This window comes from Schistocerca cancellata, chromosome 3 (genome assembly GCF_023864275.1).
Source record: "Schistocerca cancellata isolate TAMUIC-IGC-003103 chromosome 3, iqSchCanc2.1, whole genome shotgun sequence".
Classification (NCBI taxonomy): domain Eukaryota; kingdom Metazoa; phylum Arthropoda; class Insecta; order Orthoptera; family Acrididae; genus Schistocerca; species Schistocerca cancellata.
This window is the reverse complement of record NC_064628.1, coordinates 398,114,542-398,139,764: the sequence shown is the minus strand read 5'-3', so window position 1 is coordinate 398,139,764 and position 25,223 is coordinate 398,114,542. Positions and strand designations below refer to the sequence as shown.

The 25,223-nt window shown below is 39.6% G+C and overlaps 2 protein-coding genes across 3 annotated transcripts in view; both read left to right on the top strand.

Moving 5' to 3' along the window:
• LOC126175132 (MICOS complex subunit Mic60) overlaps positions 1-24,100 on the top strand; it is a 65,726-nt gene extending 41,626 nt beyond the window's left edge. For both annotated transcript variants that reach the window (XM_049921686.1, XM_049921685.1), the window contains 4 exons: positions 13,432-13,660; positions 17,189-17,347; positions 22,663-22,954; positions 23,536-24,100. In XM_049921686.1, the coding sequence (XP_049777643.1) occupies positions 13,432-13,660; positions 17,189-17,347; positions 22,663-22,954; positions 23,536-23,713 (858 nt within the window). In that variant the 3' untranslated portion in view covers positions 23,714-24,100. The remainder of the gene's footprint in view (positions 1-13,431; positions 13,661-17,188; positions 17,348-22,662; positions 22,955-23,535) is intronic.
• LOC126175133 (uncharacterized) overlaps positions 1-25,223 on the top strand; it is a 338,937-nt gene that overhangs the window by 193,768 nt on the left and 119,946 nt on the right. The window lies entirely within an intron of this gene.

The window sequence follows — 25,223 nt, the reverse complement described above, 5'->3', positions numbered from 1 at the left end:
TCACTTCTGGAGGGAGAGTGGCTGTCAGTTTTATAACAGCTTTTCCATCTAAATCCGAATTTTCATATTGAGTATCAGAAACTATAGGATCACCTTTTCCCTTGGTAAAAGAAGAAATCCAGAGAAAGGCCATCAGTTGCAGCCAGTAAAAATTTCTTTAATCCACAAGGGTTAGGCTTCAATTTCATGACTTATCCTGTTGGACTGTGACCACAAAATGGAATCATCTGTTCATCAACAGAAACATTAGTGGGCCTGGGGTCCGATCTGCAACCATTCCATACACTTTTAAGAATAGCTTGTATTTTCCAGAATTATTATTTTGTTTTACTTTGAGGGACACTTTGTCATTAACAACAAGTTTCAGATGTTTTCTAATTGTAAAATATGTCACGGCAATTTTTTTTAGCAATACCTTCCGTCGTAGTCTTTTTGGCCCAATACATCCTAAACCTAGGATAGCACAAGTATGACATCATCACTGTTGCAGAGATAAAACTTTTCATTTCATCTACAAGTACATTTCAGATCTCTCCCAGTATTTTTAAGATACCTTCTGTTTGTATATTCGGTAAGGGTGCTAAAAATATTTTGTGGCAGATATTTACTCACATAGTCATGAGGTGTTAAGTTCACACCGACTGCCACTTGTTCTTCATGTTCAGGTGCAGGTGATAAGGGGAAAAAATCCGAAGTCTTCTTTCCAAAATGTCCTGTCAGTGGTAGATTGACTAGAGCAGATTCTTTCAGATCTGCTGTTGTTCCTGTCTTTAGCTTCGTCTTCATCTTCATTAGCTACATCTAATTCCAGTTCTTTACTAACATGGTAAACTGGATCTGTACAGATATCATCATCATCAGAGAGCTCCAGTTCACTAACATCTCCATCAAATAATTCATTTACAAAAACTTCAAATGCCTTTTAATATGAAAAAAAAATTGTAATTTGGCCTAAAAATTGTTAAGTTATTCACCTGTAGATTACAATTTCCTGAAACGTAATTAATATTAATCTAATATTCACCACAGAATATAAAATGAACAATTAAAATATTATTTTTGAAAAAAAAAGAAAAAAAAAACCTATTTTGTTGACAAATCACGTTATACATTACACGAAGTCCTGATGTCCCCTACAGGGTACACTCGAATTTCGATACATTTTTCAAAGACAGTTGTAAAATTATTAAAATTGTAATTTCAAATAATTATTCTCTGACTATTCAGTTGCATTACCCCATATAAATTATATTGATTAAAATAGAATAAAGTGATAATAAAATACTTACAAAGAGCCTCTCCTCTGAAAACATGCTTTCTTCTGTCAGCCATTTTCTATTCTGCCTTACAACAATGTGATTAAACACAATGGTGATGAACTGCTGTTGCATGAGGTGCCACCATCTCTGAACTTCCTTCAAAAACACTTTTCAGTGTTGCCAAGATGATAAAAGCTCAGAGGAAAAAATATATAATAATGCTATGTGTTATGTCCCCCATAGGGAACACCAGGACTGAGGAGGGTAGAGTGTTGCTGCCTGGACAACAGTTGATTCCATTTGAAGCACAAAAGGATGTAAACTCTGCGGATGTAAATTGAGGCCCACTGTCTTTGGCAATTGTTACGAGAAAACCTTCAGTTGAAACATTTGTGTCAAAGCTTGGATTGCGTGCATTAAGGACATACACAAGGAAAACCAAATCTGGCGTTGACAGTGATGAACCGCAACCTGCGAAATCCAAATGTAACTGCCTCTGACTATGGGAAATAGCAACATACTGGGGCCACTCGCTTGCTATGGCAGAATGTGCCGGCTGCCACCATGGTGGCAATGTTGCTGTCAGTCCCTTTCCAACACACATGTTGATGAGCCATGTATTTCACTAGCACGCCGTTCCAGTGGCCACAGTGAAGCAGATTTGGATCCAGTGCTGGAGGGAGGAGGTAATTATGACCAGAGTCCGGCCATTTTCACACTGGAGCAGCAGGATGCCATTGCGGTCAGAGAATTCGTGAATGCGATGCCAGTAACTCTGAACTTGCAGGTTTGAGCACCTTCTGGCGATCTGATGGCCATCCTCACTGGACCTGGCGGAGGAACTCTCCACTGCTTTGTCATCGATAGGAAGTGGGGTGACGGCTTCTTCGTCATTGGTGTCCAGGCAGTAGCGTACTTCAAGATTAGAGTCAAAAGAGGAGTCTTGGTCTACCGGCAATCTTGAAAGTAAGTCAGCATTGGCATTGTGAGATGTAGAACAGCACTGGATATTGCAGGAATAACTGGTGAGAAACAAAGTCGATCACAGAATGTGATGAGCTGATTTTGTGGGGATGTTGACATCAGGTCGGAATAAGGGCAGCAATTGGTGCTGTCAAGAGGGTAAAAAGGTACCCATACACATAGTTGTGGAATTTTTTTAAAGCAAAGACTATGGCCAGAACCTTCTTTACAGTCTGTCCGTAGTTGCGTTGGGCCCTTATCAACTCCTTGCAAGCAAAAGTGACAGGCTGTTCCACACTGCCTACAATGCGAGAGAGGACAGCTTGTAATCCGTAATCGGAAGTGTCTGCTGCGATAACCACAGGGCTGGAGGGATCGTAAGTCATGAGACATGTGGGCCAAAGCAGTGCCTGTTTAAAGTCCCTGAAGGGGCGGTTGCATGTCATGTTCTGATTCCATGCCGCATTTCTATGAGAGACAGTACAGTGGTTCTGCAGTTGTGACAGCATGGAGGTGAACTTACAATAATAATTCAGTTGGCCCACCGTAATATGCACTGAGGTTGCTTCACATTTGTCAGAGGTGGTAAGTTCTGCATAGCCTGGACATATTGTGGCTTTGGTCAGATAGCAGTGCCACTGAGAATATGCCCCAAATATTCGACTTGAGGAATGGAAAACTGGCACATCTCAAAGGTACAGTGTAGATTTGCTCCCAGTAGGACAGAAAAAAGAGCACTCAGGTTATCTGCTGGATGCTGGGCAGGCTGACGTGCAATGATGATATCATACGGCTAATTGGCTGCATCCAGCACTTCCCATGTGGCGTGTTCCAAATGCTTCTGAAATATCGCTGAGATGTTCACAGTGCCAAAGGGTACGCGATTGTAGTGGAAGAGACTGCAGGGCATGTTTTGCAGCAGAAGAGACCGAAGGGCATGTTGATCGCCAGCAAGTCTCACGATGCCACATCCAATGGAAGCTGTATGCATGCACCCTTGAGATCAATTTTTGCAAATATTTTGCCTGCTGCCAGCCAAGTAAGGATCTCGTCCACCCTTGGGATAGCGTAAGATTCAACAGTGGACTGTGGGTTAATGGTGTTCTTGAAGTCACCACATATATGGAGGGAGCCATCCTGTTTGTCAACCAGCACAATGGCTATTGCCCACTGACTGTCGGCAGCTCCACTCATAACTTAACCTACGGTGCAAGTGGGACATTCCAAGACCTCAAAAAAAAAAAAAAAAAAAAAAAAAAGGGGGGGGGGGGGCAGGGTGATCAGCGGGAGGGTGATGTGGGATTCAAATCCCACAATGCCTGTAGCAGAAAACTCAAAAACCAAACAATACTTCTAGTGAAGAGGGTAGAAGTAAGAATTATCCATGCCGGGCTGGATGCTATTGGTTGCATGATGCATGTGTAGTACCAGAAGTGTCAGAGGTCAAGTCCCACTGAGTCTGTCATCACAGGCTTGTTGATGACAAGGAGGCACATCCTCCATGTTGTGACACCATTTTGGCTGAGGGCTGTGAATTGTCCTGTGACCACCACTATGTTGTTGCTGTAACTGCAAAGGCACTAGTCAAATGTTTGGAGGAGATGGAAGCCCAATTCCCAGTAGGTCCACCTGAAAGTTGGCTGGGTGACTACTGGCGAACACCTGCAGGGATGCTTGTTGATCCCAGATGGGTAGTACCGTGTGGACATTGAGGACCTCTGGGTCTGCCACATCAGGTTGCTCGACTGGAAGGGGGTACACTTGAGTATAATCCACATGCGTCTTGGAGGGAGCATGGCAGACCTCTATTTTGTGACCTGTTTTGCCATACAAGGCACATTTGGCACACTGAAACTGGCACTGTTGTGTAGGATGCACGATGAAAGAGTGAATGCAAGAGGGCAACTACTGAGGGCTGTAGGCTGAGAATGCTGGTTTACTGTGAGGGGAAAACTCTGCAGAGTGGGGGAGCTAATGGGTTGGTGGGTGGGCAGCAATGTAGACGTGAGACGGATTGCAGGGATGCTGATGCATGAAGGGACTGCTTGAATACTCAAATGATCAAAAGACAATAATCAAACATGGGTCTTTCAACTTCAGTAAGTCCATTCAAAGTCCCTCATCTAGGGCATGCACCAAGATCTTGTCTTGAATGAAAGACACAGCATACAACTGTTGACTGATATCATTTGTGCACTGTAAATGGCTATCCCGAGAGAGACCTTTGAACGTCATGATCCACTACCGATACAATAGCCCCTGTTGCTTACGCCGTGCTGCTGCAACGTGCCCCTGAGAGTCAAAATATTCTTGCAAGCAAAATTTCAATTCCTCATGTGGCAGGGCATGCAGATCATGTTCAGGGTTAACTGGTGAACAAGGTGACAGACCGCTGGTCCGATGTAGATGAGGAGGAAGGCCTGACAATGGGCATTGCCAGAAATATCTTGAGCTATAAAATGCTGCCCGTGTCAGGCCATATAATTTGCACTAGGTTCCAGTATCCTGTCAAAGGCCGAAAATAGATGAGGAACTCCACAGAGGCCTTTAGCTGCAGAGTCCATTTGAGAAAAGTGTTGCGATCCATCAGCGGATGCTGTGGTAATGTCCACCATTGTGTTTAGCAGCCACTGTATGAGATGTGCATATCTCACAGGAAGAGCAGCATCTGTTGCATCACATTGAGGGGTTCAGGAACCAGGTGTTCGGCCATAGGGAAGCAAGATGATCAGACCTACCTGTTGAACTGGTGGGAGCAAAGAACAAAAGAAAGCACACATGACCTCCTGGATCCAAAGAAAACTGTGTTGCCAACTGTTATATCTCATGTAGTGAAGTGCTTGAGAAACAAGGCATTCCAAAGCAACAGAAGGAAGGTTTATTAAACACAACAGAATGTTAGCTAAACAAAAAACTACTTCCTATAAAACTTAATAGCTTACTTTCACAGACTTCTATCAATCATTTGCCTCAAAAACAACAAAGTTAATTAAGATGAAGGGATGTAAAAACTAATGTAACAAAGTTTCCCAGTGGAAGGAAGGAGTGTATTCGGTGGCAGCAGCTACTGGAAGTTACTTCTTGGAAATGACATTGGAGAGGTCCAAAATTCTGCAGCAGTGTATCCAACCAGGCTCCGATTGAAGGGCCAGTATTAGCCAGCACATGAGTGGCCCAGAGTGGCGGTGGAAAACTGCCCAAGAGTGGAGCTTCGTCTCTATGAGTAACCAGTGCACAGAGTTATACTTCTGGATCTATTTCCGCGCACATGGCTCGGCGGAGGGAAATAGATCCCCAGTGAGGAGGACCTCTAGTTGTGCTTACTCCACCATTTATTGGTTGCAATATGACACTCGCCAGCAGCCGAAGTACTGGGAGGTGACACCTTGGAGGTACACAGGTACATGATGCTTTTCCATCTGCACGGTTGCCAGTCCTTCAGACATACTGGGTGGAATATGATAGTATATGTTTTGCTTGTATTTTAGTGATAATCGGGGATATTATCCAAAATGTAGTGGCAGTGCCATTCGTGTTTGTGCGCCTGCCAGCTGCTTGATGCTCCTTCCATTACTTGTTTTCCACCCAGACATCCCAATATCATATTACTCTACCAGTCAATCATGTGATCCATCTTGACACACTAACCATCTGTCTGTGATACATAAGAGTGGACTGATAGTAGAAGATGCAAAAGTTCAAGCACAGCTGAAGATCAATTGAATTCATTTCTGTGGCTGTAATATAAATAGTTTATTAATGCTGATACTGTGTATGGAACAACTGAAGTGCATTCTTTTCTTCATGACACTTTTATCACATTCACTTAGGATGTTGTTGGTGGTGGGCTTTGCTTGTCTGTTTCTTGCTTACAGTGGATATATGATACCTCTATGGACATTTCACAATTATTTTCAACTATGCCACTGGCATTGTAAATAAAAAATTAAAAATAATTATGAGTTTTCTGTCTTTTTGGGTGTGCATATTGTGATGATTCAACACTTATTCTTTTCAGTGAGTAGTTTCTTTTACCCCTAAAGTGTTAGAGGTAAAAATTTGTGTGAAATGGGCAAGCAGACAACAACACATCTCCTCCTAATTGAGAAATGGAAAGTAGAACACCATTACTGAGTTTCAAGTGAATAAAATGCAATATGTATCCGTAATACACTATTATTAATACTATAGCTGTAGTCACAAACAATGGCAGTAGAGTTTAGGCTTGTTCTGAGCCAGTACATTACACATTCACAAACCGCCAGTGAGCGTTCAGTAGTGTTCTGACTGCTCTACTGTGAATGTTGTAGCAAATGCGAACATTAAAAGTGATTGTAGCGAGTTATTTAGTGAATTTTTACTCCATTTGTTGTGAGTTGTCATCACTGGTGGTAGTGACAGATTTTGCATAAACAAACAAGAGACATAATTTGCAGGATACACAGTTTCTTTATGCGCAAAGTGTGTGTATGCACATACCACAACTGTCATGTGGTAATAGCAACAAAGCAGTCCCTGTCCAAGCCTCGACCTACCCGAACTGTCATTGTTCGTAAATCAGACTATAATAAAGTGCGTGCTAGCTGAATGGTCTAACTTATGCTTATAAACACAATGACTGATATTTGGTGTGATTCGTCCATGTTTTTGTGGTGGTTTTTAATGTGGCCCTTAGATATAGGAAATTTTCTGAAAGATAAAATTTTGCTACTCCCACCACATAATCCAGTTCCAGTCAACAAGAAAATAGTCTGCACTAACTTTGTGCTTAATAGGACAACTTCTAGGCGGCCTTAAAATTATATGTATCTATTATTTTTGTTTCTCACCATGTAGCAGAGATGCTGAGTCAACAAAAAGACTTTGACAATTAAAGCTTTCAGCCATTGGCCTTCGTTAACAATACAGAGACATATGCACGCACACCCACTCACGCTAACGCAACTCACATACACGACTGCGGTCTCAAGCAACTGAAATCACACTGCGAGCACCACCAGTGTATGATGGGAGTGGCGACTGGGTGGGCATAAGGAGGCTTCTGGGGTGGGGAGGGGGAGGGATAGTATGTTCGGGGTGGCGGACAGTGAGGTGCTGCAGGTTAGTTAGAAGGTGGGGGAGAAATGGGGAGGGGGGGGGGAAGTAGCGGAAAAGGAGAGAAATAAAGAGACTTGTTGTGGTGGTGGAATGACGGCTGTGTAGTGCTGGAATGGGAACAGGGAAGGGGCTGGATGGGTGAGGACAGTGACTAACGGAGGTTGTTACATTCAATCCTGGATTTTCCATTGTTTGATTATTATTTTTGTTTGATGGTGGTTTATTTTTCTCTATCTCCACCCATTCATTTGTTACTCTAAGAGAAATTTATGGGTACCTCGAGGGTGCTGTAGCACTTGTTAAATAATATTCTGAATTGAAATTTGGAAATAATCTTTCTAAATTTTTCACATTTTCCAAGAAATTTTAGAAAATATTCTGTTTTCATTAAAAATGCTCACAATTTATATAACAGAAACATGTTTTTATTTTCAAATTCTACTGAACCAAAATATCACATGATTGAAGAGACATTGAATGTTATTTTTTTCTTAAGAAAGAATACCGTATGTCAGCAGTTGGGTATTTTTTAGGTTCTTGAGTTTCATCTTTTGTGAGGATGTTCTTGTAATTATGGACCTTTCTGCACACGACAGTCTTATGAACGTTTTCAATTCCACTTTTGTAACTAAGATCAGTCTTTAGTGATGAGGAATCATTGTTGATGAAGTCAGTGGCGATTGATAGTCTCCTGAAGAGAGCTTTTGTACCAAGAATTACAATAGATGAGAATTCAGTGTTTTTGAAGAAATAAAAATGACTTTCACTGTTGGATCATCATCAAGTAAGGATAGAGAAACAGATTCAGGAATTGGAATAGAGAAATAGATTCGGGAACTGTGTACCAGAGGGTTGGAAAATCTTTTTGCAGCAGCTGCACTGATTTCAAGATAAATTACCAGCTAATGCATAAATAGGATGTCATATTAAGATACTTTAATTACTTGTAATGACCTAAGTCAGACTTGTGTGCACTCTAGCCAAAATATTCTTGGTGATTTTAGTTGTATGGGCTTCTGGTCAAGGCCTAAGGCTCATTTCTCTTCCTTGGACCACCACCCAATGCCCAAAAATTTTAAAGGACACAAATGCCTATCATAAAAGCTGGCATTGCAAGAATATTCTTATTTAAGAATTCTTTCCACAAGATAAAAAAGAGGTATATCTTTAATATGAAAACTGTCTGTATCATCCATGTCCATTACTGTCCCTGGTACTAGAAACAGTATCCTGGTATATGAATATATGAAACAATGCCTTATTCTTTGGAAAGTGGCCAGTTAACTACAAAAGCAAGAATTCTTGTTGATTTTCCTCAAGGTTTCTAATATTTTTTTTTTTTTTTTTTTTTTGGTAAAGTGTCATGTCTGAACTATCTAACAATACCATCTGATGATAAGCTTCGAAGTTTCAAATTTTGCAGGCAGCTAAAGATTGCTATTTGCTGGTAATCTGACCAGAAGAAGCTGATGTATGCCACTGAGAGTATATACCATCAGATGGTAATGTAGAATTGAAACTGATTTTTTTATGTAATTTAATTATCTTCTGGGATTGAATTTAACTGTTGCCTAGGGTATGTTCCTCATTATTGATAACCCAACTGCAGATTCCTTTTAACTTTTTTGTGTTTATTGCTTTGAATAAATACTGAAGTTTGATGACAGTCTTCAATTAAAAGTTCTGTAGTCCTCCCTGAATTACACAGTTCTGAACACATTTTAACATTTTGCACCAAACTAAGTAATGCTGAATACTCCATCAGAGGCTCCCCAAAAACAGCTATCCCAAGCTGATTACAGTAACTGCTGCGTGGTCTCTGCCACACAACCATATGTATTAACAGTCAGAGTTTTACAAAGCATTATTATGTCAATTTCATCTAACAAGTTACAGCCGAAAATTAGTCTTTTGTGAAAAGTTTGCTACAACGTAATATTTTACAAAACTAAAGCAAATTTTGATATGAGGTTGGTTGGATTGCATTTTAACATGAAAATTAATGAATTAACATTGTCAATCAATCATATTACAAAATTTCTTAATTACATTATAATTACAATATCATTTATGTTACTAACATTTGCTTGATGTCTTTGTGCATTGTAGAAAATTATACATTCAGCACTTTTAAGATAAAGAAATAATAATACAGAGTACATGATTCCTGGAATGGATGGTAAAGAAAACGTTCTGGAATCTTCTGTGGAAGTGAAACTACATCAAAAGGAATGATGTGAAAGTCAGCATTATGTCTGCATGATTCTAAAACAGATAAGTTCATAGACAAATGGAAATAGATGTGAACGAAGTAGCAGTCGCCTGTAGCATGTGTGTACACTATGTGACTGATGAATCATGTTGATCATAAGTCCTGGTACTGGTAACTGTATAAAGTTGTTTCTTGTCTACTATATCACAATGAGCAAATTGAAACAGCTTTGCAAGAATGTGATGAAGGCAGGAGAGGCACAAGAGATCACAGTAAAACTTTTTTTCTCTATGTTTGTACAGACACCATACAGTCAACCTGTATGGCTTGCTGTTGTATCAGTACAAAATAGCCGGCCGCGGTGGTCTCGCGGTTAAGGCGCTGCAGTCCGGAACCGCGCGACTGCTACGGTCTCAGGTTCGAATCCTGCCTCGGGCATGGATGTGTGTGATGTCCTTAGGTTAGTTAGGTTTAAATAGTTCTAAGTTCTAGGGGACTGATGACCACAGATATTAAGTCCCATAGTGCTCGGAGCCATTTTTTTTAGTACAAAATACTTGTATTGTGTCCATTATATGCCACCTTTTATTGTCCACCCAAGATTCATCAAAATGAACCGTGTTTCTATTCTGGTACTGGAAATTTCTGATCACTTCTCAAGTGACAATATTTGAGAACTCAATCAAAATTATCCTGTTACTTGGACATCTCTCCCACTTGAATCCCACTGCATGATATAGTCTCCTTAGTATGTTATCACCTCAGAGAAGTTGAATTCTTCTCCTGACTGTTATGTGGAGCTTTTTGGCACTATAGGCATTTTTCTTCACTAAGCTGTAGTGCAGCATAATGTCTCTGTCCTGTACTGTCTGGATTACCATTTGAAACTTTTACATTCTTCAGATCTTGGGACACTTTTACCAGAAGTACTAAGAAGATTCACCAACAGAAATTCCCTTTTCCAAATTTGTGTAAAAGAGTTCTCTCAGAAATACCAGCATAATTGGCAGCACACGGACAACAATGTTTCAGTAGATATTTAAAATTTTTGTCTTAGCATCCTGATAATATTTTATTATGTTCCCCTGTCTTCTCTGTGAATCACTGTCCCACCTTGTGTCCTGAAGACACAGAGGAGGTAGAAGAAATAAAGCTACAGACTTCTGATTTCCAGTTACTGAATTAAACTCTGTGCTCTGCAAATGAGAAACAAAACAGCAGAATAACATAGATGTGCGCTAATGAAAGAAACTCAATGAGTGTGAATGGGAATGGTCAACCAGTTGTCAAACATAAGCCGTGTTTGATGTGCTGGATATAAATATTGATTGACAGCAGTTTTGACAATACGGCAGATGTTTATATTAATGTCTCGCTGTGGATGTTTAATGAAAGAGTTTTGCTACAATTTATCTCACTGTATCGGGAGTTTTCACAACTGTTAAAACTACAATCAAGGATAAAAACAAAATAGCACTTGCAGTTATCAAAATGGTAAAGATGTTGTCTTTCTCAGCTATATGTTACGCAGGAACAGGTTAATAAGAAAATTGATATTCTGCACACAAATAAACAAGTGGGAGTATAATAAAATTAAAAATCTCTGATTTTTTCAAAGACAGGGTATGATATATGTTACTATGTTGTTGTACTTTAATGTACTGTCATAGAGGACCAAGTAGAAGAGAATAAATTTTCACATACTTGTCTTCTTTTTCAACACGAGGGCAAAGGAACTTGGTTATCAAAAGTTTCCGAGTCCATTCAGAGAAAGTTGATACAGTCATCTGGTTCTGAGTGTAATATTTCCTTTAGCAGATTTCATGGGTATATTTATCTCTCAATTCCAACTGTTCCCTGGCCACTGCCGTGTTTTCTTTTTCGTCTTTATTCACAGTCCTAAAGTCAATGCAAGAAATGCTTTGTCTACATTGGTATCTACTCTCACTAGCATGAAAATACTTCACAGCATGAACAGTTTCAGCCACAGTAGTGAAGTCAGATTGACAAACTTTGTTGTTATGTTTACTGATTTGTCAGACAAATCCATGGATAGAAATGATCAAATTTGACAAACAAGTTTGTTTTATCATTTGTAGGTGTCATAACACTGCCAGGCTGGGAGCTGTAGTATTCCCATAGTATTTCAAAGTTGAGATTTACTTGAACCTATTAATACTCAGTGTTATTGTTTCTCTTCAGCTAAATGTACTGACACTTCTTGCATACATTTCCCATGTATTCTTCAAAACTATTACATTTGTCTCCCCAAATGCTTCGGTCTTTGTGTCAAGGTCGGAAATGCAACTTACAAATTCAGAATTAAACAATATTATGGAAAGGTAAGTTGCTACTCACCTTATAGCGGAGATGCTGAGTCACAGATAGACACAACAAAAAGACTGCCACAAATAAAGCTTTTGACCAATAAGGCCTTCGTCAAAAATAGATCACACACACACACACACACACACACACACACACACACACACACACACACACACACACACACAAAACTCGCAAGACTGCAGTCTCGAGCAACTGGTGCATGATGGGAGTGGTGACTGTCTGGGGGTAAGGAGGAGGCTGGGGTGAGGAGGGGGAGGGATAGTAGGGTAGGGGTTGCAGATGACTCCCATCTGCACAATTCAGAAAGCTGGTGGCCCCTCACCACCAGCTTTTATGAACTGCACTGATGGGAGTTATCCTTACAACACATTCTTCACTCTCGTAATTATGCCAGCCTCAACCTATGGTTACATTCCTTTCCACATCCTCCACCCAATAGTTTCCACCCCCTCTGTCCAATCATCTCCTCACCATTCTTATCTCCCACCCTGTTTATTTGCTGCCCTTTGCCAATTCATCCGCCCGTCTCTCACCGCTCCTCTCCTCCTCCTCCCCTCCCCCCCTTCCCCTCACTTCCTTGCCCCACAACCTCCTAACATTGTGCCTGTTGGCATTATAGTCCCTTGATACTTCACCAGACAGAGTTCGTCTCTCTCCCCACCCATACACTACTGTGTCTTCCATTTTCGCGCACCCTCCAGATTGCTGCTTGCATCCCATGATAGTTACATTCCAACTCGAAATGCTGGAGTTAGCAGTCTTGTGAGCATGAGATGTGCCTGCTTGTGTGTATGAATGGTGTTTATCTCTCTTGTACTGATGAAGGCTCTGGCTAAAATCTTTATGTAAGTGTCTTTTAATTGTGCCTGTCTGCAACTTAACGCATGTTCTTTATGGTAAGTAGTAATCTTCATTTTCCTTAATTGTCAATAAGAAAGTGTACATCACAGAACTTTCACAGTGCTTAAACACACCATGGACATGTCAGTATTGAACTGCTGTGGCACTTGAGCACACTAACGGCACAGCAAATTTTGGCCACTGTGACAGCCTGCACGATTCAGATGGTTATTAATAACCTAAAGTTATGATTTCATCATACTCAAATACTGAGAAATGGTGATGATTTATGCATGCAGGAAAATTCCAAAACTGAAAGTTTCAAATCCGAGTGAGAAAAGTATTATATGTATTTTCTGAGAAAACTACTAGTGGTATTTTGTAAATTCTTCTTAGAATAAGGAAAGATAAATTAAAATTTTCTGCTATGTATGTTTGTTTATTTACTGTTGTGTAAGCTTCCTGAAAAAGAAAGGATTCCTTTCTTTCCTTATTTTGCAGATTTTGTGTTTCTACTTTGTTCTTACTTTTTGCAAATTTTCCATTTTCTCATTCATAATCAGTAAATGATTTATACAGTTTCAAATTTTATCAATGGGAGTAAATTTGTTTTATAGCTGCAGTAGAGATAGATGCCCATAACACATTTTCTCTTATGTCTCTCTCTATTTGCAAGTTGCTGCAGTTGTGACCAGATACTGTCTGTTGCAGTCTCTCGGTCTGAAAGCAGAGGCAGAGCGCGAACTCCGCATGCAACTGAAGCGACAGGCGGAGGCCCACAGTGACCACCTGCATGATGCCTTGGCGCTGCGGGAAGTGGAACTGTCCCGTAAATACCAGCGCACAGCAGATGAGAGGATCGCAGAAGAACAGGCCAAATACAAACTGCAGATTGCCTCGATGATGGGACGACTAAAAGGCCTTGAGACAGCTCTCAGAGGTGGGTTATATTGCCTGTCGTCGTAAGAAGGGTGTAATTCAGGAATTAACGGTCCTTTGGCATTCATAGAGTCAAGGAATATAGATTCATCATCATCATCATCATCATCATTTAAGACTGATTATGCCTTTCAGTGTTCAGTCTGAAGCATAGTCCCCCTTATAAAATTCTTCCATGATCCCCTATTCAGTGCTAACATTGGTGCCTCTTCTGATGTTAAGCCTATTACTTCAAAATCATTCTTAATCGAATCCAGGTACCTTCTCCTTGGTCTACCCCGACTCCTCCTACCCTCTACTGCTGAACCCATGAGTAACATGACCGCACCATCTAAGCCTGTTCGCCCTGACTGCTACATCTATAGAGTTCATTCCCAGTTTTTCTCTGATTTCCTCATTGTTGACACCCTCCTGCCATTGTCCCCATCTACTAGTACCTGCAATCATCCTAGCTGCTTTCATATCCGTAACCTCAACCTTATTGATAAGGTAACCTGAATCCACACAGCTTTCGCTCCCATACAACAAAGTTGGTCGAAAGATTGAACAGTGCACAGATAACTTAGTCTTGGTACTGACTTCCTTCTTGCAGAAGAGAGTAGATCGTAGCTGAGCGCTCACTGCATTAGCTTTGCTACACCTCGCTTCCAGTTCTTTCACTAAGTTGCCATCCTGTGAGAATGTGCATCCTAAGTACTTGAAACCATCCACCTGTTCTAACTTTGTTCCTCCTATTTGGCACTCAATCCATTTATATCTCTTTCCCACCGACATTACGTTCATTTTGGAGATGCTAATCTTCATACCATACTCCTTACATTTCTGATCTAGCTCTGAAATATTACTCTGCAAACTTTCAGTCGAATCTGCCATCACAACTGAGTCATCCGCACATGCGAGACTGCTTATTTTGTGTTCACATATCTTTATCTCACCCAGCCAGTCTATTGTTTTCAACATATGATCCATAAATAATATGTACAACAGTGGAGACAGGTTGCAGCCTTGTCTTACCCCTGAAAGTACACTGAACCATGAACTCAGTTTACCGTCAACTCTAACTGATGCCTGACTATCTATGTAAAGACCTTTAATTGCTTGCAAAAGTTTACTTCCTATTCCATAATCTCATAGAAGACAATAACTTCCTCCTAGGAACCTGGTCATATGCCTTTTCTAGATCTATAAAGCATAGATACAATTCCCTGTTCCACTTGTAACACTTCTCCATTATTTGCCATAAGCTAAAGATCTGGTCCTGACAACCTCTAAGAGGCCTAAACCCACACTGATTTTCATCCAATTTGTCCTCAGCTAATACTCGCACTTTCCTTTCAACAATACCTGAGAAGATTTTACCCACAACGCTGATTAAAGAGATACCTCTGTAGTTGTTACAATCTTTTCTGTTTCCATGTTTAAATATTGGTGTGATTACTGCTTTTGTCCAGTCTGATGGAACCTGTCCCGACTCCCACGCCATTTCAGTTACCCTGTGTAGCGATTTAAGACCTGACATTTCACTGTATTTTATGAGTTCAGACTTAATTTCATCCACCCCAGCCGCTTTATTGCACTGCAATCTATTGACCATTTTCTCCACTTCCTCAAATGTGATCCTATTTCCATCATCATTCCTATCCCATTGTACATCAAAATCTGAAACATTACTGATCGTATTTTCACCTACATTGAGCAACTATTCAAAATATTCTCTCCATCTGCCCAAGGCATCAACAGGATTCACCAGCAGTTTTCCTGACCTGTCCAAAATACTTGTCATTTCCTTCTTACCTCCCTTTCAAAGACTGCTAATTACACTCCAGAATGGTTTTCCAGCAGCTTGACCCAAAGTCTCCAACCTGTTTCTAAAGTCTTCCCAAGATTTCTTCTTGGATGCTGCAATTATCTGTTTGGCTTTGTTTCTTTCTTCAACATAACTTTCTCTGTCTACCTGAGTTCTAGTATTTTCCTTTACACACTACTGTTCCAAAGACATTCTTTAGCCACTTCTAGTACTGTGTCCCTGTACCTTGTCCATTCCTTTTCCAATGACTGTAATTGACTACATTCAACTAACTGGTACCTTTCTGAGATCACTGTTATGTCAAATGCTAAAATAATGGACAATGATTAGCCTACATAGAGAAATAATGTAAGCTTCACTTTTCTAACTGACAAGTATTTTTGGTATTAATCTGTATTTTTGTTAGAAATATAGGTTAATAACAAAAATACTTGTCAGTTAGAAAAGTGAAGCTTACATTATTTCTCTATGTAGGCTAATCATTGTCCATTATTTTAGCATTTGACATTTCTTTCCATAAGATTTAGGATTCCTGTCTCATAGTCAGCTGTGTCTCGTTCATTAAGCATGCAGCTACAGGCCTTTTACACCTTTGCATTACTGCTGAAACATTTTTCTTGTCAGGAACTCTTACTTTCGTGAAAATGTAAAAACCAGGACAAGGCAGTAAATTGAATGATCAAAAATTTACCATCTAAATCGATTCAGCAAGCCTCTGCTTGTAATCGTTGTGATGATGACTATTGGTGTGAAGAAGCAGAATGCCCCAAAAAAGGTATTCTACACTTATGATTTTGGATTGCTAGTCACCGTTGTTTAGGATGTCCCAATATTGATCCGCATTGGTTATAGCATTTTTTCACTTGAAATCTGTCAGAGGAAAAGCCTTATGACCACAGAAAACTGTTGCTGTGAATTTCTGTAGTAATAGTTTGCTTTAATTTTCAGTTTTGGGGGTATTACGTGCTGACACCACTTAAGTAATTAGTATCTAGCATATGTCTTTAGGTAATACACCCATGCCTCATCATCAGTAATGAATGGAACAGTAAATGTATTTGCATCTGTATGAAATAAAATGTCAGTGCTGAAGCCATTACCTATTATGTATCTATTACTCAGTTATCAAGGAACCCACAGTGCACAAATTTGGCTACAGCCAAGATATTTGGACACAAGTTCACCGAACAAAGAACAAGAAATTTTTGGGAGAGGAATGTGTAACGTGTCTCAGTGGTGACTGACAGCTGAATAGTGTTTCGTATTGCACACTTGTTCTAAATTTTTGAACATTGCACAATGTTTTCACTAATTTCTTTTGTTCATTACTGTATCACCATACTTGTCCTTTAGTTAACACTAAATTTCTGCAGGTTTGCAGTGTCAATATATTAAAAAAAAATCTCTGGCTTCACAGTCAGTGGAAATTTGTATCAAATTTTTGTATTCTAGCAGGGGAGTGAGAGGTATAGATGTGGCTTATAGGCTGTGAAACACACACACACACACACACACACACACACACACACACACACGCGCGCGCATATATATACACACACACAACACCACCACTCATGTTCATAATCCCACTGTGTGTGTGTGTGTGTGTGTGTGTGTGTGTGTGTGTGTGTTTGATCATAATGATCACTTTTGTGTCCCTAGTTTGACAATCTGCTTTGTGAGATCTAAGGCAGTAGAACTGACATTAAGGTATGTTCAAAGCACGTGCCGAAGCTGACAAAAAGGCAGCCCAGGCGCAGCTGCTGTGGAGTGCTGCACAATCCCTCCACTCCGCTCTCAAGGCTGGTGTTCCCGGCGAACCTTGGACACGGCAACTCCGCCCTCTGGAGGACGATGTACTTGCTCTCAGGAAAGCGGCAGGTATGCAAAATATCTGTGACTGCTTATAAAATTGTCTGTGTGTGACCATGAAAATATCAAACCTTAATGAAACGGGACTGGAAATATGTTGGTGGAATTAAATAATTTGAGGAGTGATGTTAAAGGCAAATGTCACGACGCAACCTTAGATCCCACATTCCTCCTGGCCACAATCTTGGCTAGACCCATGTCTCACACCCGCCTCCAACCCTGTCCCACGGCCCCAGTGACGCTCGTCCTGCACTCGGGCCCTTTCCTCCACACTCCCCCACTCCCTCTGTCTATCTTCCCCTTCCAATCTGTTCTTCTGTGACATAATGCTGACTCCTATCGTCTGCAGCCAGAACGAGCTCGCTGGTGCCACATTCCTGTCCCATGGACCCATTTTCAGTCACCTTTCTGCAAGTCTTCCCCCTGCCCTCTTCCTCCTTTCTTCCCTTGTCCACTCCACCAGACAAAACCTTAATGACAACATCAACGAGATAACGGAAAATATCTGGTGGAATGCAAAAATGGAATGACAATTTTTTGCATGCAGAGTGCACTCCACACAAGAGCCTGGAACCTGAATGTAGATGGTGTACCAAAATTATTTTAATTTTATCAATGCATTCCACTGTTGACGGCAGTTTCAGAGACACAGGTTAACTTTTTAAATTTTATTTTATTGATACCAGAGTAGTAATGATACTGTGCAGGCAGTTGTAAATAATTTTATGTTATGTGATGATGACAGGTTGTTTGAAACTGTTATGAATAAAAGATTATTTCATCAGCAGTTCTTGGTGGTTCATAAATGAGTTGTGAGGAACAATTAACGACAACAGCGGTTTTGCAAGTGATACATCAGTATTAATTTAATGTAATAATGCAGAAAGGAATTATGGCCTCTTATGTGAATATATTCGATACAATCGACAAATGGATCAAATTAAATAGGTTTAAACTTAACATCGCAAAAACCTGTATGATGTGGTTTGAAACCAAATATTCAGAATGCTGGGAGATTAATTTTAATCATAACAATCAATTGATGAAGCAGCTAATTGTGGTGGAGCTCCTTGGATTAAATTAGTAAAAGAATGTAAGCTGGATTACATATTGGTGAAGTCATAGCTAACAAATTTTGCAGTTTTGTACATACTAGCAAATCCTACTGATACCTTTGCACAAAAAATAGCATATTGTAGTTGTCCCCACATTACACAGTTATGAAATCTTGATGTTCTTCCTCAGCAGACTAAAATTATTTGGAGAAAGTCACTTTGGTCACTCTTAAAATGCAAGAAACAAAGATAATTTTTATGCTTACCCCACAGATTGAAATTTTATGCTCAGAGTCCACAGTATGCAGATGAAAATATACACTAAATTAATAGCCAAAAAATGCTTATAAGAAGTTAAATCCTCTAAAAATAAGGCTACAGGACTTTCCCTTTTTCCTAGAAGAATTCATGTTGGATGAACTGACATTTTTAGAATTGTGCAACGTGATACTGGATTTATTATGTAACTTTCTCCATAACATAACTGTGTTAGTGCAAGAAAAATGGAAATTCCTGGATGGAGCAATACATAAAATAAGGGAAGGGCAATGACTCACCTGTAGCGGATTAGTGTGTGGAACACAGGAACACACAACAAAAAACAATATTTACACTACCTCTTGAGCATTAGCTCTTTTTCTGGTAAAATTATATGCATGCTTACACGCGCGCACAGACAGACACCCAAAGCACACTCTCGTGACCATGGCAAGACTCCTTTCCTTTCTCTTATTTTATGCAGAACTGTATTAGTATTAAGTTACTATTGTCAGAATTTGTTGTAATTTGATTGTGTTTCTGTTTTATAACAAATTATTGACATGTGTTCTCTATGTGATTCAGAGGATTTAGATATGTACATTGAGACAAATAATTCACAATTCTGATAGGAGTATAGGCAGACACTTGTGTGCCAACTGGCATTCACACATCACAGCAACTTATGCTGAAACTAGTGAAATCGAACTTAGCTGGTTTTTTTTTTTTTGAATGGAAATGCTTTTAACCACCAAAAAAATATAAGCACCTTTGACAACTTTCTAAACAATTATTAGAAACTTACATGCCTGTGTATGGGTCTGGCTCTTTTGTAACCTACTCAGAAACCCATCATTTCAGCCATATGCTCTATCTTTAGTTGGCAGAGTTCATACATATTTTTAAAAATTTCTAAAATTACTCATTCATTCATTCATTCATTCACACATTATGCTCTATGAATCGTATCATGGAGGAGAGGCAAACAGATTTAACATTGGGGATGCTGGACAAAATGTCAATGAACAAAATGTGATAATGACATGCAGACTAAATATGGAACACAATCTGCTGTCAGCTTCCACAGATGTAAACAGTAATTGCTCCAGTTTCCTGATTTTAGTCCTTTAGCACACCTGATGAAAACTTGTTTTGTAGTTGAAACATTTGTGCATGCTTGACATGGTCATCTGGTTGTTTGCCCTAGAACATTTCCTTCAATATTTTCAGCTTTTTAAATTTTGCTCAGTGTGTATAAGTTAAGTGTAGCTGTTGTTCCAAAATTATGAATAGTGCTGTTAATGTGGTGATTACTAGTGTCTTTCTTAAAGTGCATAATGAATTTTTAGTAGTAGTCAACAGATTTAGAGAGGCCCACCAATATTCTATAAACAGATTTTTACGAGAAACTCAATCATTATTATTTATTGTTGTTACTACTATTTTGAATTCTCAAGAATTCAGCCGGGTGGCTTTGTCTGAAGGCACATATTTTGACAAGCAGACTTCTTGCCATCTTCAGGTATTACTGACGAGTGAGTGGTACCTGCTGAGTGCTCACTCTCTGCACCCCCATCCCCCTACTCCTCCCGCCCGTGCCTCCAGATGTGGACCTGGTGTGGTGATGGAGGAAGCATGCCATCGGGCCTTGATCCAGGGCCTTCAGAAGTGCCACAACTGGCAACTGATGCGGATGTCTACTGGTGAGGTAACAGTGCTTCCTCATCTTCTTCATTTATCATCTTCTTCTTATCTTCATTTATCATGGTGGAAGCAGACTTCCACATAGACTGCTGCTGTGCTGTAGTCATGCTCAAGACTATGTCCCAGGCCTTGCTTAACTGAAACCAACTGTCCTTATTTATTAGTCTGTCATGCAGTCGTGTTTCTATAGTTTATACATTTTCCCACACTGGCAAGGGATGTGGTAGACTCCCTGTTTCTGGAGTCCTAGGATCCTTGACAGATCCTAATAATGTTTTCATCTTGGTTGGTAGGTAGAACACACACCTGATGTTGTGTTGCTGTAAATGTTCATATGTAACATGGCCTATGTTACAGCAACCGCCAGATACAATGTGCGTAACACAGAAGAAGCCAAGACCACAGCCTGCTGAAGACAAAGATAAACTGGTTGTGACAGTGATTATTCCGTATGTCGGGAACACATCAGCAAAAATCCGTAGAATACTCCAGAAACACAACGTCAAGTGCATGTTCTGTCCACCAACCAAGTTGAAAATCTCATTAGGGTCTATCAAGGATGCTCTAGGAGTCTGAATGACAACACTAAGTTCTTGCAACAATCCAACACCTTCTGGGACTGTATTCTCAAGAATAATGTCCCAGAAGTCATCATTCACGGTATGTCCGTGGGAGAAGCAGCGCTCTACTACAGTGGACTTTGTCGGCTAAGTGTTGTTTATGCTCATTGCATCTCTCCTTTACTGTCCAGATAGACTGGCCTACATACATTTTCCCTCGCTGGCAAGGGATGTGGTAGACCTCCAGTTTCATTCTCCTAGATCATCCTTGATAGATCCTAATAAGATTTTCAACTTGGTTGGTGGACAGAACATGCACTTGACATGTTTCTGGAGTATTCTTCCAATTTTTGCTGGTGTTTTCCTGACATATGGAATAATCACTGTCACAACCAGTTTATCTTTGTCTTCAGCAGGCTGTGGTCTTGGCTTCTTCTGTGTTACGCACATTGTATCTGGCAGTTGCTGTAACGTAGGCCATGTTCCATATGAACAGTTACAGCAACACATCAGGTGCGTGTTCTGCCTGGTTACCCAGATGAAAACATTATTAGGATCTGTCAAGGATCCTAGGCCTCCAGAAACAGGGAGTCTACCACATACCTTGCCAGTGTGGGAAAATGTATGTAGGCCAGTCCATCCAGCCAATACAGGACAGATGCAATGAGCATAAACAACACACAGACAACGTTAATCCAACAAAGTCCACTGAAGCAAAGGACTGCTTCTCCCACAGACATACCATGAATTATGATGATACAAAGTTGTTGCAACAATCCAATACTTTCTGGGATTGTATTCTGAAAGAAGCTGTAGAGATCACATTGCATGATGGACTAATAAATAGGGACAGTGGGTTTCAATTAAGCAATATCTGGCCCCAGTGTTGAGCATGACCAGAGTACAGCAGTAGTCAACGTGGAGGTTGACTTCCATCATCATAAATGAAGAAGACGAAGAAGAATTGTTGCCACACCAGCATAGATACGCATTGAGCACTGGTCGTGGCACTTCTGATGCCCATGGATCAACACCCAACACTGTGCTTCCCCCACCACTGCACCAGATCCACACCAAGAGGTGCCAATTAGAGGCAGTGGGAGGGAGGGGGAAGAGGGGAGGGGAGAGGGTACAAAGGCGGCACCGAGCAGATATTACTCAGTCATCAGTAATGCCTGAAGATGGCAAGAATTTGGTTTGTTGAAATATTGCATCTTTTAGACAACGCCACCTGAGAACCAGTAAAGATTTTTCTGCATCAGGAAAACTTTAAACCACACATTGTTACTATTACTATTTGGCTCTTTTGTGTAGTCTGAGAATGATTCATATTTTGTGCAATCCCCCCCCCCCCAATATAGTGCTGCAGCTGAGGATTGAGCTTGCATGGAAATAGTATATAAGCAAAAAGCGCTTGCTGTCACACACTATTAAGCAAAAACCACTTGCTGTCACACTATTATCTTTAATTTAAAAAAAAATATTTCTCTTTTCCCTTGATATTTGCCATACTTTGTTCTAGGAACTGGAGATAACACTGAATATCTTTGGTTACCTCTGTTATTACAATTCTCATTTCACACTTTGTTGAATTGTTTGGGCACATTTTTCTTAAATATGATAGAATTTCTTATTAACAACAACAGTGTTTATGGATTGTGTGAGTAGACTGTCAGTCTTTTAGATGTAAAAATAATTTAAGTAGAAGATGCTGTACGTATGTTCTGAACCAGGCTTGGTTTTGTAGTTGAAGGAGATGAGCTTGTGGAAGCTGTGTTGGCAGCCATTCCGAAGGAAGCCGTCGCTCGAGGTGTCTATCCGGAAGACGCTCTGAGGGAAAGGTTCCTCAAAGTGGAGCGCATCGCTCGGCGCCTGGCGCTTCTGCCCGAGAGAGGAGGGTCACTGCCCCTCTACTTCTTTTCCTATCTGCAGAGCCTCTTCCTCATAAATGCAGTGGACCCCATACCCCAAGCAGAATTATCTGATGAACCGGTTAACCTGGCCCATTTGGATACTTTTGATATACTGCAAAGGGCGAGGTATGAAAACTAGGATTAAGATGATGATGATGATGATGATGATGATGATGATGATGTAATATTGTGGAACAAAATTTACATTGAAAATTATTTCTTCAGTTACCAGGCAATGTTGCTTTCTACTTCTGTCAAAAATTTATAGCAACTTACTGGTTTTACATGTTGTTTATTATGTAATAGAAAAAGTGCCTTTCCTATTTACACTTGTAACAACTAAATTCTTAGTTCTGTCTGACCATTACTTACTCACATGAAGCAAAACTTGAAGTACTGCTGATAGATGTACATAAAAGAACAAAAAAAACTTTACTAGCTCTAGAAACACGTAGTTTCTTTTTCAAACTATCCTCTTTATTCATTGAAAATGGCACTAACAGTTCCGAAAGCTAAGTTAGCTTTTTTCTATTTTTTATATACATGAGTATCAGCAGTATTTGGTACTCTACCTCCTTAAACTAAGTACAGACTATCCATTCTGTCTCCTTGTAGTTTAAGTTTTCTCAGGTAAACTTTCCGTTTGCTACAAATGCTTGCTTATATTACTCACAGATAGTCAGATGTAATTATGTGCTTAATTTCAGATATTGGTTGGACAGAGGCAACTTCACACAGACACTGAAATATATGAATTTACTGAAAGGAGCTTCAAGGCAGATTGCCAGTGATTGGATGAATGAAACTAGAATTTTGCTGGAAACTCAGCAAGCTGCTGGAACATTGTTGGCACATGCGGCAGCAGCAGGGCTGATTCATCTGTGAATAGCAAATATGGAGTTGAATGCATGAGTATTGTTAACGTCTAGTGTAATGTCATGAAATTGTTGCATTTCCTTCTCTGTAAATGCCATTCTGAAATTTTTATGAAGTTTTTCATATTTTTTGCTGTTTCTGCATATCTCACATTCATTCCACAATTATTAGCCGGCATTTGTGACAGTGCTAGCAACAAAGTTCATATTTTCTTGAACATTTCTGGTTACATATGAATTAACTCCTTCTGTGGGCGAATGTAAATAACTGTCGTCAAGAAAATATCATGTTTTGTACAGTTTGTATGTATGTTTTTCTAGAACATCTTGTAAAACTGTGATTTTGGAGAACAGACTGTAACTATATAATATGTAAATACAGCTAAGATAAAACTCATACCAACATGACACTCACTTATTAAAGTAAAAATCGCAGGATGCATGTGACAGAGCATTCCAGTAACTACATCTTTGCTTACAAACAAACATGAAGGTGATAGAGAAGCAACATTTCAAAAGTAGTATATAGCCAATCAAATTAGTGACAAGTTTACAGTCGCAAAATCAATTTTATTAAATTATGATTGTTCCCTTTTTTGAGAGTGCATGGTGTGAGGAAGTTTTATATTTTATTTTTCAGTTAATTTTGTTGGAAGAGTGAAAAATATGTATCTGCATTCATCAGTTTCTTAGACTGAAATATGAACAATAGAGGATTGCTGTAAGCAATCACATTGGACTTGCCAAAGTGACTTTTTTTAATTAAAAAAAGTATTGTGGTATTTAATCCTTTTGTTAATTCCATGAGTCGTGTAGGCTAAGTGAAGGAAAAATTATTTGTCATTATAAAATATTTGGGTATTGGAAAGGTGTAGATAGAGGTAAAGATTCCTGAAGAGTGGAAAAGTGTGAATCCACCCACTACATAGAAAGGGAGACAAATAAAACATCAAAAATTACAGAGGAGTGTCACATCTCTCAGTGGCATACAAAATATTATCAAAAATCCTCATGGACGGAATGGTAGGAACTTTAGATATTCAATTGGAAGAATATCAGGGAGGTTTTCGAAAGGGGAGATCCTGCACAGAACAGATTTTTAGCCTAAAATAATACTTTGCTACAGAATGTTAAACAGCAAACCTATAATAGTAGCATTTATTGATTAAAAAAAAATATTGAATTGGTAGACCAGAAGACAATAGATAAAATCATTAGAGAATTTGATGTTAGAGCAAAATTACCAAATAAATTCATGAACTCTTAACAAAGACAGTATCTAAAGTTAAATTTAGGGGAGAACTATCTCAGCCATTTGAAAAAAAAAAAAAAAAAAAAAAAAAAAAAAAAACTGCTATTAGACAAGGGGATGGTTTATCATCTTTACTGTTTAACTGTGATGTAAGGGTATGGAATTTGGAGCTAAAGAATAACAAAATTGAATCAATGATTCTCGGATGGAAAACAAATGAAATGAAGGTAAACAGCCTGGCTTTTGCAAATGATTTTGCAGTACTTTC